Consider the following 14637-nt stretch of genomic DNA (forward strand, 5'->3'; position numbering starts at 1 on the left):
GACATTTTTATAGGAATAATTTTGAATCTGACCACCTGTAGGATAAGGTGGGAAGGATATAGGTCTGGAAAGTTGGCTTGGGTTCAAAGATTTTGATGCTGCCTTTAGCCCTCACACTATCCCTCCATCTCATCTATAGCTAATCCTTTAAAATCCCATTTTAGATATTTCTTCCCCCAAATTCTGGCCACCTCTTGTACGCCTTCCCAGCTTGCACTTGGTACTATCTGAGGGTAGTTTGGATGTTGTTGTAAACTCACATTTTCATCCATTTCTGTCTTGTGTTTTTGTTGTATAAATTATCACACTTCTCCTTTTTTGTCTCTAATGCCAAACTGGGAGCTCCTTAAAGAAGTTAACTGTTTCTTTTCATTACCAGATCTGGAATGTCTTGTGGATCACATGCCTAAGATAGAGCCTGACATGTTGTAGGTGCTTTTTAAGTATTTGATGAATGAATTAAATAAGGAGCAGTCAGTGCTTTTTGAAATAATAAGAGGAGTTCTATATAGTAAGAAGGTTAAATTCAGTGGGATGTAATACTAGAAAGGTGAGAAACGGGTCAGAGGATCAAATTGAAGGTCAATAGCAGTAGTCACTATTGAGTAAGGAGATCCTGAACTTGGATGTATTAATGATGGTTGTTAGAGACATCTTAGTGAAGAGATTCAAGGGAATTTGATGACTGACTAGACTTGGAATGCAGGGGAGAGAAGATTCTGAGATGAAACTAAGAATTCATGGCAAAGGAGCTGAAGAAGTTATATAATTCAGAACTTGGAAACACAAAAAGAATTTGAAAGGAATGCACTGGATTCGGATTTGGACAAGCTGAATTTGAAGAAAATTACTCAAATGAAGAGTCTAGCAGGCAGCTGGAAATACCTCTGTAAAGTGTTTTGAGGGTCAGGATAGTCATTCAGATAGGAGGTGTGGGAGTGGATGAAATCATCTAGGGAGAGAAGGTTGAAGAGAGACTCACAGAGTTTCATAAGCACCAAGGGAGGAGAATCTAGACCTAATGACAGGAACTAGTCAGGGTGGTGGTCATTGGCAAAATCACCTGTTCTCTAAACTTCTGACCTAAGTCATAACCTTGTTCATGAGTTAGCTCAGGCCCAGGCTTGATTCTGGGAGAGAGCAAAAGTTGAACTGCACTTCAGGAGGCATATCTTAGACCTACAGAAAACTTTAAGCAGACCATAAAGAACAGTTAGGATGTCCATAATCCAGGACTCATGTCCCCTTCATTGGGAAACATGACTGTTTTTAAGTTATTAGTCCCATTCTGGACTAAGGCATTGGCACTTGAAGTAGAGTTGAGGTGAGTTTCCCAGTATTGGTATGGACCCTTGTAGCTATAATTACTTCCATTAAAAAATAAAAACTCCCCATGTCCTGTTTCTCTATTCTCCTTTAAACAGAACTTTTCAAAAGCATTTCTATACTTGATGTCTCCATGTTCTCACCTCCCATTGTTTCTTCTGTGCACTCCAGTAGGGCTTTCTTCCTTACTATTCCATGAAAAGCAGTTATTAAATCCCAGACAGTCTCCATCTTGGCACAATCAGGGTTAAGTTTTTAATTCTTAAATTGTTTAACAAAGTTGATCATTGCCTCCTCACTGGAGTACTTTCTTCCTTTGGCTTCTGGACCGCCATTCTCTTCTGCTTTTCTTCCTTTTCTTGCCCTCTAGTATTACAGTGCCTAAGTGTTTTTTTCAGTTCTTCAGCTTTTTTTGTTTTTTGGCTGCATTGGGTCTTCATTGCTGCGCACGGGCTTTCTCCAGTTGCGGCAAGCGGGGGTTCTTCGTTGCAGTGCGCTGACTTCTCATTGTGGTGGCTTCCCTTGTTGCGGAGCACGGGCTCCAGGTGCGCAGGCTCAGCAGTTGTGGATCATTACCTGGTCCATAGTAGGCAGTTAATAAATATTTGTGAATGGAAAGTATATCTCCAGCATATGCAAAGATAACAAAATAAGAAAAAAACATGTAGTGCTCCAGAAACTGCATGTAGTTCAGCATACATGGCAAGAAACCAGGGGAGGGAGATGAGTACCGAGGTGAATGAAGGTCAGATCATGAAACACCTTGTTGACCATGTTAAGTACTCTGGACCTTACTTATATAAAAATCATTGAAGATAATTTGGAGGATCTTACAGAAGTTTGCAACATGGTAAGATGTGGATTTTAGAAAGATTACTGTGGCTACAGTGTGGAGACTGAATTGACAGCAAGATTTGAGGTGGGGAGACTAGTTAGGAGACTATGGTGGAACAGTAAAGCATGAGAAACAGAGTACCATTTAGGTACCCGAGCCCAGTGCTCAGGGCTCTAGTAAAGTTGTTGGTTGTAAAACTGCAGTCTTTACATACAGACCTAAGGCAGGGTCTCTAACTTTGCCTTATAAACTACAATCCAAAATTTTGGAATCTTGCTATCTTCTTCCCAGCTCGTGTAATAATCTGGAACCAATGACTGATGTTCACAGGGAAAGTACTCCATTTTTACCACTGCCTCCCACACTTGTGCCCAAATAATGTTATTGAAATTTGGATCACTTAAGCAAAACTTACATGGACAAGGAAATTGAAAGGTGTTGAACAGAAAATAAAAAACTCCTCTTTCTGTTACAACGAAGAGTAAAGATTAGAGAGCAAATAGGTTTTGTGATTGGCTAAGTGAAAAAGAGGTATTACACAAAATGCACATTATGGTCTCTTCCAGAAGGTGTGGTTCCTAATTTAATGAGTGATTTATTGATACTTATCTATATATGTATTTTAAAATGAGTGTTATTCTCACTTGCTTGGCTTGGCAAATATCAGTGCCTTAAAAAAAATAGTAAAGATGGGTGCATATAAAATTAGTCAGAGAGGGTGTGTAGAGTGGGGGGAAAAAATCCCAAGCCCTAGGGAAAGCAATTTTAAAGTGGAAATAGAAAAAGTTACCCATGAAGGAAACTGAGAAGTTAACACTGGTAGAAGAAAAGAGAAAAGCGGAATATATTATGTTCACCAAGCAGAGAGAATCTGTAAACAGGTGAGAAAGTGAATGTCAGATAGGAATCTCAAAATACAGTGAGTTGCAAAGGAGCCCTTTAAATGGTTACTCTAGCCCAGGAGAAAATGCCAAAATATATGTATACCTATTCCCCACCAGAATTTAATATTCAATGAATTGTGTCCTTACCCAACTTGAAAATTTATTGAATTTAATTCTGTTTTTTACCACCTTATCATGTTAGCCCTTTTTACCTTTTTATGTTTATTCCTGTCTTATTGATCTTTGACTCTTTTCTATGCTGCTTGTATAGCATCTCCTGCTTGATAAATGAGCAAGGCTGCTTTCTTATCTTGCAACTTTTGGCTTCATGCCTACCTGTTGGCACCTCTGTAGATTAATTCAGTAATTACTTCCTGTTTGAACTGGCTCTGAAACCCTCCCACTGCTTGTATAATGTACTGTCCTGGAAGGCAACTTCTCATACAAGTGCTTGAATCCTGTGTGTGTGTGTGTGTGTGTGTGTGTGTGTGTGTCTGTGTCTGTGTATGAAATTAATATTTAAATAATTGAGATTATTTGACATTGTTCAAATTAGGTATATATAAGTTATTAAGGAAGGTTAACAAAACAAACATTTTGTGTATAATTCAGATGCCATTAGGAGGATCTGTAGGTGAATAGGGCATGCTAATCTGCTTGCAGAGAACATTAGGGTAGAAAAGGAAAGTGAAAATATTTAGATACAGATAAATATAATTACATATATAGAATATATATATATTTTTTAACACTGTGGTTAGTGCCTATAAGAGGAATGCACTATGGAAACTCACAGTCAAGAAGGGACTCAGAGTTAACTTTTGAACTGAATCTGAAGGATACAAAGGAATTTGGCATGAGGGAAAAGGGATGAAGACTTTCCAGATTAGGAATGATTACACAAAGAAGAAAAATGTCATGAAGATAATTTAGGACTCTATCATGGGCTTTGGACTCTGATCCCAGGCTGCCTTTTCCAATTCATGGCTCCCCTTTGAATCCCTCTTCTCCATTTTCCATTAGCCAATTCTTCTGATCACTCTTACACTCACTCTCTTTAAATGGGTTTGTTTAATCTTTTCTCCACCCTGTTGTTCTCAACTCCTGTTGATTGTTTCTCTGTACCGCTTAAATCTCCTACGTTTTTCTTCTTACTGTTTTTGGCCATATACCAAGACCTTATTTAAATACCATCAATATTCAGTCTATACATTTAGTCTCAGTAGCCAAATGCTGTATCACATGGAACATCTTCAGTTTTTTCTTTCCCTTCCAGGATGGAAGAACAGTTATAAAACCACAAAGTCAACTCAAACACAAGGTTCTTCATTTCAGGAGCTGATAATGAAAAGATCCAAAAGGAATGGACCCTGGGACTTCAAATTAGAAAAACCCTGCAAATATGAAGACAGATTAGAGAAAAAGCAGAAGAAAAAAGAAAGTGTTCAGATAGTTTCAGTCACTCACAAAAAAATCCTCACTGTAGAAAGAAAACATAAAAATACTGAATTTGGCCAAAACTTCAGCCCAAAGTCAGTCCTTGTTAGGCAACAGATGGTTCCCAGAGAAAAAACCCCACCAAAATGTGAAATACAAGGAAACAGCTTCAAACAGAATTCCAGTTTACTTAATCAACAAAAAATCAACACAGCCGGGAAACGTTATAAATGTAGTATGTGTGAGAAAACCTTCATTAATACTTCATCCCTTCGTAAACATGAGAAAAACCATAGTGGAGAGAAATTATTTAAATGTAAAGACTGTTCGAAAGCCTTTAACCAAAGTTCAGCTCTTATTCAACATCAAATAACTCATACTGGAGAGAAACCCTATGTATGTAAAGAATGTGGGAAAGCCTTCACTCTCAGTACATCCCTTTATAAACACCTAAGAACACACACTGTGGAGAAATCCTATAGATGTAAAGAATGTGGTAAATCCTTCAGCAGAAGGTCAGGCCTTTTTATACATCAAAAAATCCATGCTGGAGAAAACCTCTATAAATATAATCCAGGTAGGAAGGCATCTAGTTGCAACACATCCCTTCCTGGATGTCAGAGAATGAATTCCAGGAAGAAGTCCTATTTATGTAATGAATGTGGCAATACCTTTAAGTCTAGTTCATCCCTTCGTTATCATCAGAGGATACACACAGGAGAGAAACCTTTCAAATGTAGTGAATGTGGGAGAGCCTTCAGTCAGAGTGCATCTCTTATTCAACATGAAAGAATTCACACTGGAGAAAAGCCTTATAGATGTAATGAATGTGGAAAAGGTTTCACTTCTATTTCACGACTTAACAGACACCGAATAATTCATACTGGTGAGAAGTTTTATAATTGTAATGAATGTGGTAAAGCCTTAAGTTCCCACTCAACACTTATTATTCATGAAAGAATTCATACTGGAGAGAAACCATGTAAATGTAAAGTGTGTGGGAAAGCCTTCAGACAAAGTTCAGCTCTCATTCAACATCAGAGAATGCATACTGGAGAAAGACCCTATAAATGTAATGAGTGTGGGAAAACATTCAGGTGTAACTCATCCCTTAGTAATCATCAGAGAATTCACACAGGAGAGAAACCATATCGATGTGAAGAATGTGGGATATCTTTTGGCCAAAGTTCAGCTCTTATTCAACATCGAAGGATTCATACAGGAGAGAAACCCTTCAAATGTAATACATGTGGGAAAACTTTTAGACAAAGCTCATCACGTATTGCCCATCAGAGAATTCATACTGGAGAGAAACCCTATGAATGTAATACATGTGGGAAACTTTTCAATCACAGGTCATCTCTTACTAATCATTATAAAATTCATATTGAAGAGAACCCCTAGAAAGTAGGTTTGCATGTGTGAAATTCTGAAAGCAAAGCTCATCAGAATACATGAAAGTGATGTAATAAATGTAATGGATATGAAAAGCCGTTCTATGATTTAGTCATCAAATAATAAATTCCAAGGATAAACCTATGTAATAGATAATGAGAAAAGTGGAAATTGTTCAGTCCTATCAGACACTTTATAATAACCTAAAATGAAGAATTCCTGACTGGAGACATTGACTTTGGGCATTTGTAGAATAATTGTTTTCTCTACAGCATCGCATGCTGCATATCATATGTAATTGTTATAAACATCTGGGTGATGAGGGGAAGTGTGCACTGGATTTCCTGTTAAACTGTAAACTTAATACTTTTTTTAAAATAACTGACATTGTAATAGTATATAAAAGATGTGGTCAAAGAAATACATTTTTAGAGAAAAGGACCAAATGAAAGGTAAAAATGAATTGTAAACTACCTCTCACTTTCTGGGGTTTGTCCTTTTCCTGACTTGATGTCAAACTTTGTGCATGGATTTCATTTAAAAGTAGAAATAAAAGTCTGTTCTCTTCCTTTGTTCTTCTAGTAATTGCTGTGAATTGGAAATTTTCTACACAATTTTTAATTCTGTTCTCAGAATTATTTTTTTTGCTCTGAAGTCATTTATTATGAAATTATACATGCTATATACTGTGAGCTGTCATCTTAAGTATATTAAATGGAAAAATAAGCGATTTTCAAGTTTAAAGCTATTAAATTATATTTAATATATTATACATACATATTTAATAACATATTCTAAATTCACAGCAGAAGGGGCTGTCAAAAGTAGTTTAATGAATCTAGCATATGTGCCAAAATATTGAAAGGTACATCAATCACTTCATGAAATAAAGAGTATGTTTTTCCTACTTGGTGTTCTCTAGTGTCAAACAATTTTAAGAAAACAAAAGGAGTAATTTATAAGTAACTCAGTAGTTTGGTTGGTTGGTTGTTTGAGTCCCAGCTTTGGGACAGGTACTATACTGCACACTGGGAATTTTAAGAAAAAAGTCACAGGCCTTCAAGAAGCCATGAATGGAGGAAAGGGAATGGAGGACTATCAGATGAGTAAAGCAAATTATTATGTCACTGTATGTAAGTGTGGTTGTTTTAACAGGCAAATAGGTTGTGACAATATGTTGCAGTGCAAGAATGTTGTAGAGATGTGGACATGATGAAGGAGAGATAATCTGGTGACATCCGAGAAAGCTTTCCAGAGGCAATGATGCCTGAGCCAGGTTTTGAAAGAATAATAACTCTCCAGAGGGTGAGATAGGCATTCCAAATAGGAGAGGTAGAGGTGAGTAATACCATGACACCTTTATGGAAACTCAAGTATAGAACTAATGATCAGGAGAATGGCAGATGTTAAAGTCTGAGTAGAAGGCAGAGGCCAGATAACAAAGGGCCTATTTGCCCTGAAAAGAAGTTTGGATTTTATCCTGAAATTGATGGAGTCAGTTAAAAATGTTAAGCAAGGAACATTGTTCTGGCAACGATGTATAGAGGGTGTATTTAGTATGTATTAAAGCTGTATAGACTGATGCCTAGAAATCTGGGCTATGGTAATTCAAGTGATAGGTGGATGAGAGTCCAAACTCAAGCAGGGATAGCATATATGGAGAACAGGAGACAAGATAATGGATTAGAAACAAGACATGGTGTTCACAAGCAAACATGAGGTTCGTGAATGAGAAGGCTAAGCTGACTCGAAGGTAGGGTTGCCAGGTATCCTGTGTATACTGGATATGTCTCGTATTGAATGATTTTGAACTGCATCCTGTATTGATTTTGTCAGGTCACCCTTATTGTAATAAGTTGTGCTTTTTCCCAATAATGAAAATCGAGCAGTTGAAGCTGTTTTTCTGCTTCAGTAATTGGCACTTAAATTACTTAGGTGGCAATGCTAGCTGAAAATTGTATCTCCACAAAGACCGAAACAATCCCTTATAGTCTCTCTCATACTTTTAGCTGAGGAAAGACCAAAGTTGGGGGGCAGGGTGGGGGTAGGAAAAGGTAAATAAGAATTGAGAGTCTTCTTTTCCATATTAAAGAAAGGAAAAAACTTCTTTTTGTCAAAGTCTCAAGTTATAAGCAAGTAATCACCATTAATTAGAGATTACTTTGGATCAGTACACATGCTCTGAAAATCAACAGTGGCCATGCTTCTGACAGTTAGCAAGTTAAAGAGACTTCAGCTTCTGAAAGTCAGCCAATTTGTTACTATCCCATGCCGGTAGACAAGTCAGTCAGCAGATACCTCACTCTAGTGACCATACTTCTGAAAGTATGCCAGTCAATAACAGCCTTATTTCAGTGATCACACTAACATAACTGAAAGTCTGTCAATCCATAAACACTCCTGCTTCTGAAAATCCACCAATCCTTGAACCAAGTTTCCCAAAACCTTGTATGAGATCAGCTGTGGCTTTCTTTGGGAAGGTTCTTCCTTGCGAATACAGCTCTCGCAGCCATACATGATGTTCACCTTTTCCGCATCACATATCAAAGTTCAATTTATTGTTAGTTGGTAACAACTTCTACAGTTCAACCCCAATTTACTGTTATAACTTTAGCCTCGTCAGTGGCATAATAATGATGCCATGAGACTATCAAATTCAATATTTTCAATTTCTGTGGTGTTTGCTATCATCTAGTATTTGAATCCCAAATGCAAATGTAAATTCATGATTAATTTTCAGAGCATTGGTTATCTATTAAATGAGGAAAAAATCCTTTTGAAACCTTTTCCACAGCATGAAACTGTTCATTCAATATGAAAAAGTGATAGAAAGTAATTTATAAACCAGTATCTATTAACAGCTAAACCTAAGAGATATATGATTATCTCAGCTATAAACAGATAAAATACATTTTCTAATTAAAACAAATTCGGATGAAAATAAAATAATCACAGCAGAAGTTGTAATGACTGTCCACATTGTGTATCATCATTATCAATCTTTACAGCAGAAGTTTTAATGACCACATTGTGTATCATCATTATCAATCTCTTCAGCACAAATGACTGATCAAACATACCAGGAGTATTTTCTGATTCTAAAGTTGCAAACAAATTTTAAGTGCCAGGATAAAATGTTGCAACTATAAAAAAAAATAATAGCTCTATTTACTATTACAGAGATTATTAAAGATCTAAAATGCCTTGTCTTTTTACAACACAGCCCAAATTGCAAGTAATCACAATACTGAAAAAAAAAATCCCTTTGCTTGTATGTTTTTCTCGTGAAAAAGGCTTGCTTAGAAGGCTGCTGCTCACTTATTGAGTTAATGAGAAGTGTACTGCTTTCCATAGAGATAATACAAATGCAAATTATGGTGGATGTGCAAAAGTGCAAACAATTTATTCAAAGTTGAATCAAAGTGTAATGGATTCTGTGCAGGGTGTTGGCTATCTTGCCCATATTCTGCATTTCTGCATAATTCTGCACAGACAACACCTGATATTCTTTCTGTTGACACTGGAGTACTTATTGTGAAGGTGTTGCATTACTTCAGCATTTAAACATTTGAGCAGTTAAAGAACTTTTGTGATTTTGTTTGCATTTCATAATCTTCAACTTTCTAGCATTCAAAAACTTGTTTGGAATTCCTGTTTCAGCTATGACATGTAAACAGCTTGCAAGTGATCGCTTGTATCCTTACAACAAGAAACATTTGGGCAGGCTGAAAATCAGTGACTTTTCTTTTATCTTCCTGAGAACTGAGGTTGGTGGGCAAATTGCAACACTGAAATCTGGAGAGACCAGCATATCCAGAAAGATACAGCCGAGATCTGCTTACCTGGAACAGAAATTACTGAAGCCATAAACTGGTAGAAAGATTTAAATGCTCATTTGATAAATTGCTGAAGGTTGTGTGGACTGTCTTGAGAGTGAGAAACTCCTGGGGGGCCACAGTCTTAAGAGTCCCCCACATTTCCATTGTCATTAGATCCAGAAACCCGTTTGGATTTGCGTGGTGGCGACCTGAGAAATATTCCCTCAGGGCTCTAGTGGAAGAATTGTAAACATTGTGAAATACACCCAGAGTCTTCTCCACCAAAAATGCCTACTCTCCTGGGGAAAAGAGTTTCTAGAGTCTTATGCTAGCTGAGGTAAGGACATTCCTCCCACTTTAGCCCCCTCTAACCTTCCTGTCTCACTAAGGAGGAGAAAACAGTCAAAGAGATGGGGTTGGGGGGGATTCAAGGAAAAAGATTGGGAATGCTGCAACTAGAGGAGGGAGTATAGGGCAAGGAACTTGGGAAAAAGCTATACCACCCGATAAACATTTGCCCTAGACATAGGCCTACTAAGACTGAGATTTAATTGGAAGATTATAGAATCCTCCTCCCCCATCCCTACTCCCACCCCTACCCCACAGCTTGCCAACATACCAACAACACTGGATTACAGCAGAAAGAGAGATACAGACTCTCCTTGAGGAGGAGTGTTTAGGGAGTGTTTAGTATTTTGTCAATAGTGGAGACAAAAACAAGGATACTAGAGGAATTTGAAGTCTCTGGCACCTATGGCTGCCTAACTCCTAGCCAAATTAACATAAATCTAGTGGGATAATGCACCATGACCATGTGGGCTTTATCCCAGGAATTGAAGATGTGTACAGCATAAGAAAAGCAATCAATATACTACATTGCATTAGTAGAATGAGGGCAAAACACACACACACACAACCATCTTGATCCACGAAAAACATTTCACAAAATGCAAAATCCAATAAAATTACTGAACAAGTCAGGAATAGAAGGGAATTTCCTTAACATGATAAAGTACAGTAATGAAAAATCCACAGCTAACATCATATTGAATAGTGAAACACTGACAGCTTTCCCCCTAAGATTAGGAGCAAGACAAGGGTGCCTGATTTTGCCACTTCTATTCAACACTGTACTGGAAGTTTTAGAGCAGTTAGGCAAGGAAAAGAAAAGTCAACCCAATTAGAAAGGAAGAATTTTCTCAATTTGCAAATGACATGACTTTATATATAGGAAAGCTGAACAACTACCAAAATTCAATTAGAATTCATAAATGAGTTTAGCAGTGTTTCAGGATATAAGATCAACATGTAAAAATCAGTTTTATTTCTATATGCTAGTAATAGAAAATTTAAAAGGAAATTAAAGCAATTTCATGTATAATAGCATCAAAAATGATAACATACTTAAGGAGAAATTTAACCAAGTAGGTCCAAGACTTGCACACTGAAAACTACAAAACACTGTTGAAATATATTAAAGAAGACCTAGACCTAGACCTAAATAAATGGAAAGATATTTGAAATTCATGGATTGGAAGACATAGTATAGTTAAAATGACAATACTACCAAAATGATTTAAAAATTCAATGCAAATCACTATCAAAATTCCAATAGCGTTTTTGCAGAAGTGGAAAAGCAGATCCTAAAATTCATATGCAATTGCAAGGGATCCCACATAGTGGAAATAATTTAGAAGAAGAATACATTTGGAAGAAGAACACTTCCCAGGTTCAAAACTTACTACAAAGCTACAGTAATCAAAACAATGTGGTATTGGCATATAGAAAAACATATAGCTCAGTGGAATCAAATTGAGAGCCTACATATCTATGGTCAATTGATTTTTGACAAGACTAAAAAGACCATTCAATGGGGGAAAATATAGTCTCTTCAGTGACTCGTGCTGAGACTACTGTATATCCACATGCAAAAGAATGAATCTGACCCATACCTCACAACACATACAAAAATTAACTCCAAATGAATCAAAACCTAAATGTAAGTGCTAAAACTATTTTAAAAACTATAAAATTCTTAGAAGGAAACATAGGTGAAACTCTGCATGACCTTGAATAGGGCAACATTTTCATAGATATGACACAAAACACAAGCAAACAAATTCAATAAATTGAACATCATTAAAATTAAAACTTAAAAAAAAATTAAAACTTTTGTGTATCAAGACACTATCAAGAGAATTAAAAGACAACTCACAGAATGGAAAAAGATATTTGCAAATATTTTCTAAAAGCCTCATGTCTGAAATATTTTTTTAAACTCATAATTTGACACAATCCAAGTAAAAAACACAATCCAGGGCTTCCCTGGTGGCGCAGTGGTTGAGAGTCCGCCTGCCGATGCAGGGGACACAGGTTCGTGCCCCGGTCCGGGAGGATCCCACATGCTGCGGAGCAGCTGGGCCCGTGAGCCATGGCCGCTGAGCCTGTGCGTCCGGAGCCTGTGCTCCGCAACGGGAGAGTCCAAAACAGTGAGAGGCCTGCGTACCGCACAAAAAAAAAAAAAAAAAAAAAAAAACCACAATCCAATTAAAAAGGGGCAAAGTAATTGAATAGACATTTTCCTAAGGAAGATATACAAATAGCTAATAACCAAATGAAAAGGTGTCTGACATCATTAGTCATAATGCAAGAAATGCAAGTCAAAACCACAACAAGATATCACACCCATTAGGATGCCTATTTTTTTTAATAACAAATGTTGGTAAGGATGTGGAGAAATTGAACCCTTCGGCATTAATGGTGGGAATGTTAAATGGTGCAGCTGCTGTGGGAAACAGTTTGGTGGTGTTAAATACAGAATTACCATAGACCAAGAAATTCAACCCCTAGGTATATACCCAAGAGACTTGAACACATTTGTTCACACAAAAACCTGTTCACAACTGCTCATAGAAGCACTATTCACAATAGCCAAAAGATTGAAATACCCCAGTATCCATCACTCAATGAGTGGATAAACAAAAGGTAGTATAACCATACAATGAACTATTAATCAGCAAGAAAAAGGAATAAAATGCTGATACATGCCACAACATGGATGAATCTTGTAAACATTATGCTAAGTGAAGGAAGCCAGACACAAAGACCACGTATGATTCCATTTATGTGAAATATCCAGAATAGACAAATCCAAGAGACAGTAGATTAGTGGTTTCCAGTGCTGGGGAACAGATGAATGGGGAGTGATTGCTTAATTGGTACAGGGTTTTCTTTGGGGGATGATGAAAATGTTCTGGGGCTACATAGTGGTGAGGGTTGTGCAAAAGTGATTGTACTAAATGTCACCAAATTGTGTTGACTGAAAACAAATAGACTGCCAGATATTTCTCCAGAAAAAAATAGGTTTATTCAACAGAGAATTACAGTTCAGGGTCTGCAACCGTGGCAAGTCACATGCAAGTCCCCCAAATAGTGAGAGAAGTAGAACTCAGACATCATCTGCTTCAATTCTGGGAAATCTTTACTTTCAGGTCACCAGATGATGTGCAGGTCCAGTCAGGGTGGGAATTTTAGAGTCTTCAGTAAGACTGGGTTGTTATTTGGTCCAAACCAGAGCATTCTCTTGTTATCAAAAAAATTATTGAATTTCCAGTCTTGTTTTTCCTTTTCTCAGGCCAATTGTTGAAATTCTCTGGTCCAGTTTTCCCCAGTTATCATTTGGGGAAATATCCCTTTGGACCATGACAGAGGTTTGGCTGGTTTTGGTCCCTTTAATAGCAGCATTCCTTGTGGAAAAGTCGGTAAGATAAATTTCCCTTAGCTTCTAGAGAGTCAAGTTTAGAATGTCCTGATATCTAAATGGCTAAAGTGGCAGGTAAAAGTGTTGCATCCAATAACACCTAAACATAGGGGCCATTTAAAATTTTATTTCAGCTGGAAGTAAGGAAACCATGTTGCTTCTACAACATTCCAAAAGCATGAGCTACACCAAAAGCATATCTACTATCAGTATAAGTATTGGCAGTTTTGCCCTTGGCTAAAGTACAGGCCTGGGTAAGAGCTCAAGCCTGTGTAGGCCTATTAGGCTGAATTACCCATAAGTAAAGATGCTGCCTCAACAACCTCAAAGGAAGTTGCAGTAGAATACCCAGCACGATATTTGCCACTGTCACCTTTTAAATAAGAACCATGGGTGAACCATGAGAAACCACTGTTACCCAAAGGAATTTCCTGCAAATCACCAAGTGGAGTCAAGAGGAGGTTCTTCAGGGCTTCCCTGGTGGTGCAGTAGTTAAGAGTCTGCCTGCCAATGCAGGCAACATGGGTTCGAGCCCTGGTCCAGGAAGATCCCACATGCCACAGAGCAGCTAAGCCTGTGTGCCACAACTACTGAGCCTGTGCTTTAGAGCCAGCGAGCCACAACTACTGAGCCTGTGTGCCACAACTACTGAAGCCCACACTCCTAGAGCCCATGCTTCACAAGAGAAGCCACCACAATGATAAGCCCGTGCACCGCATCAAAGAATAGTCCCCGCTCGCCGCAACTAGAGAAAGCCCTTTCACAACAACGAAGACCCAATGCAGCCAAAAATAAATAAATAAAATAAACAAATTTCTAAAAAAAGAGAAAGAGGAGATCCTTCAGCGTTAAGCAGTTGTGAGGGACTTCATTGGTGATGGAGGGGAAAAGAGTAGTAGTGCTGAGGTTTTTACAACATAAAAGAGTTATATGAGGAGCAGTTAACAAAAGGACTTCATAGGAGGTGAGGTGGCTAACTGAGAAATGTTGAGTGTGATGAGAATTCAGGAGGGTTTCTACTGCATGAGGTACAAGGATGATTAAAGGGGATCCCACAATGATTTTCTTGGTGGCCTCAACCAAAAGGGCAGTGGCTGTAATGGCTCTAAGGTGTGCCACAGGGTCCACCTGCTGGCCATAATACCCTATGGGTCAATGGTAGTCCCTGTGTTTAGGGGTGAG

The 14637-nt window shown here is 37.8% G+C and overlaps 1 protein-coding gene across 1 annotated transcript in view; it reads left to right on the forward strand.

Moving 5' to 3' along the window:
• ZNF354A (zinc finger protein 354A) overlaps positions 1 to 14637 on the forward strand; it is a gene marked incomplete at both ends in the record, with an annotated part of 45991 nt that overhangs the window by 14603 nt on the left and 16751 nt on the right. Inside the window, one exon of the mRNA XM_079701427.1 lies at positions 4322 to 4997. Within this exon, the coding sequence (XP_079557553.1) occupies positions 4322 to 4997 (676 nt within the window). The remainder of the gene's footprint in view (positions 1 to 4321; positions 4998 to 14637) is intronic.

The sequence above is a fragment of the Hyperoodon ampullatus genome, assembly GCF_949752795.1.
Source record: "Hyperoodon ampullatus genome assembly, chromosome: 4".
Lineage (NCBI taxonomy): Eukaryota > Metazoa > Chordata > Mammalia > Artiodactyla > Ziphiidae > Hyperoodon > Hyperoodon ampullatus.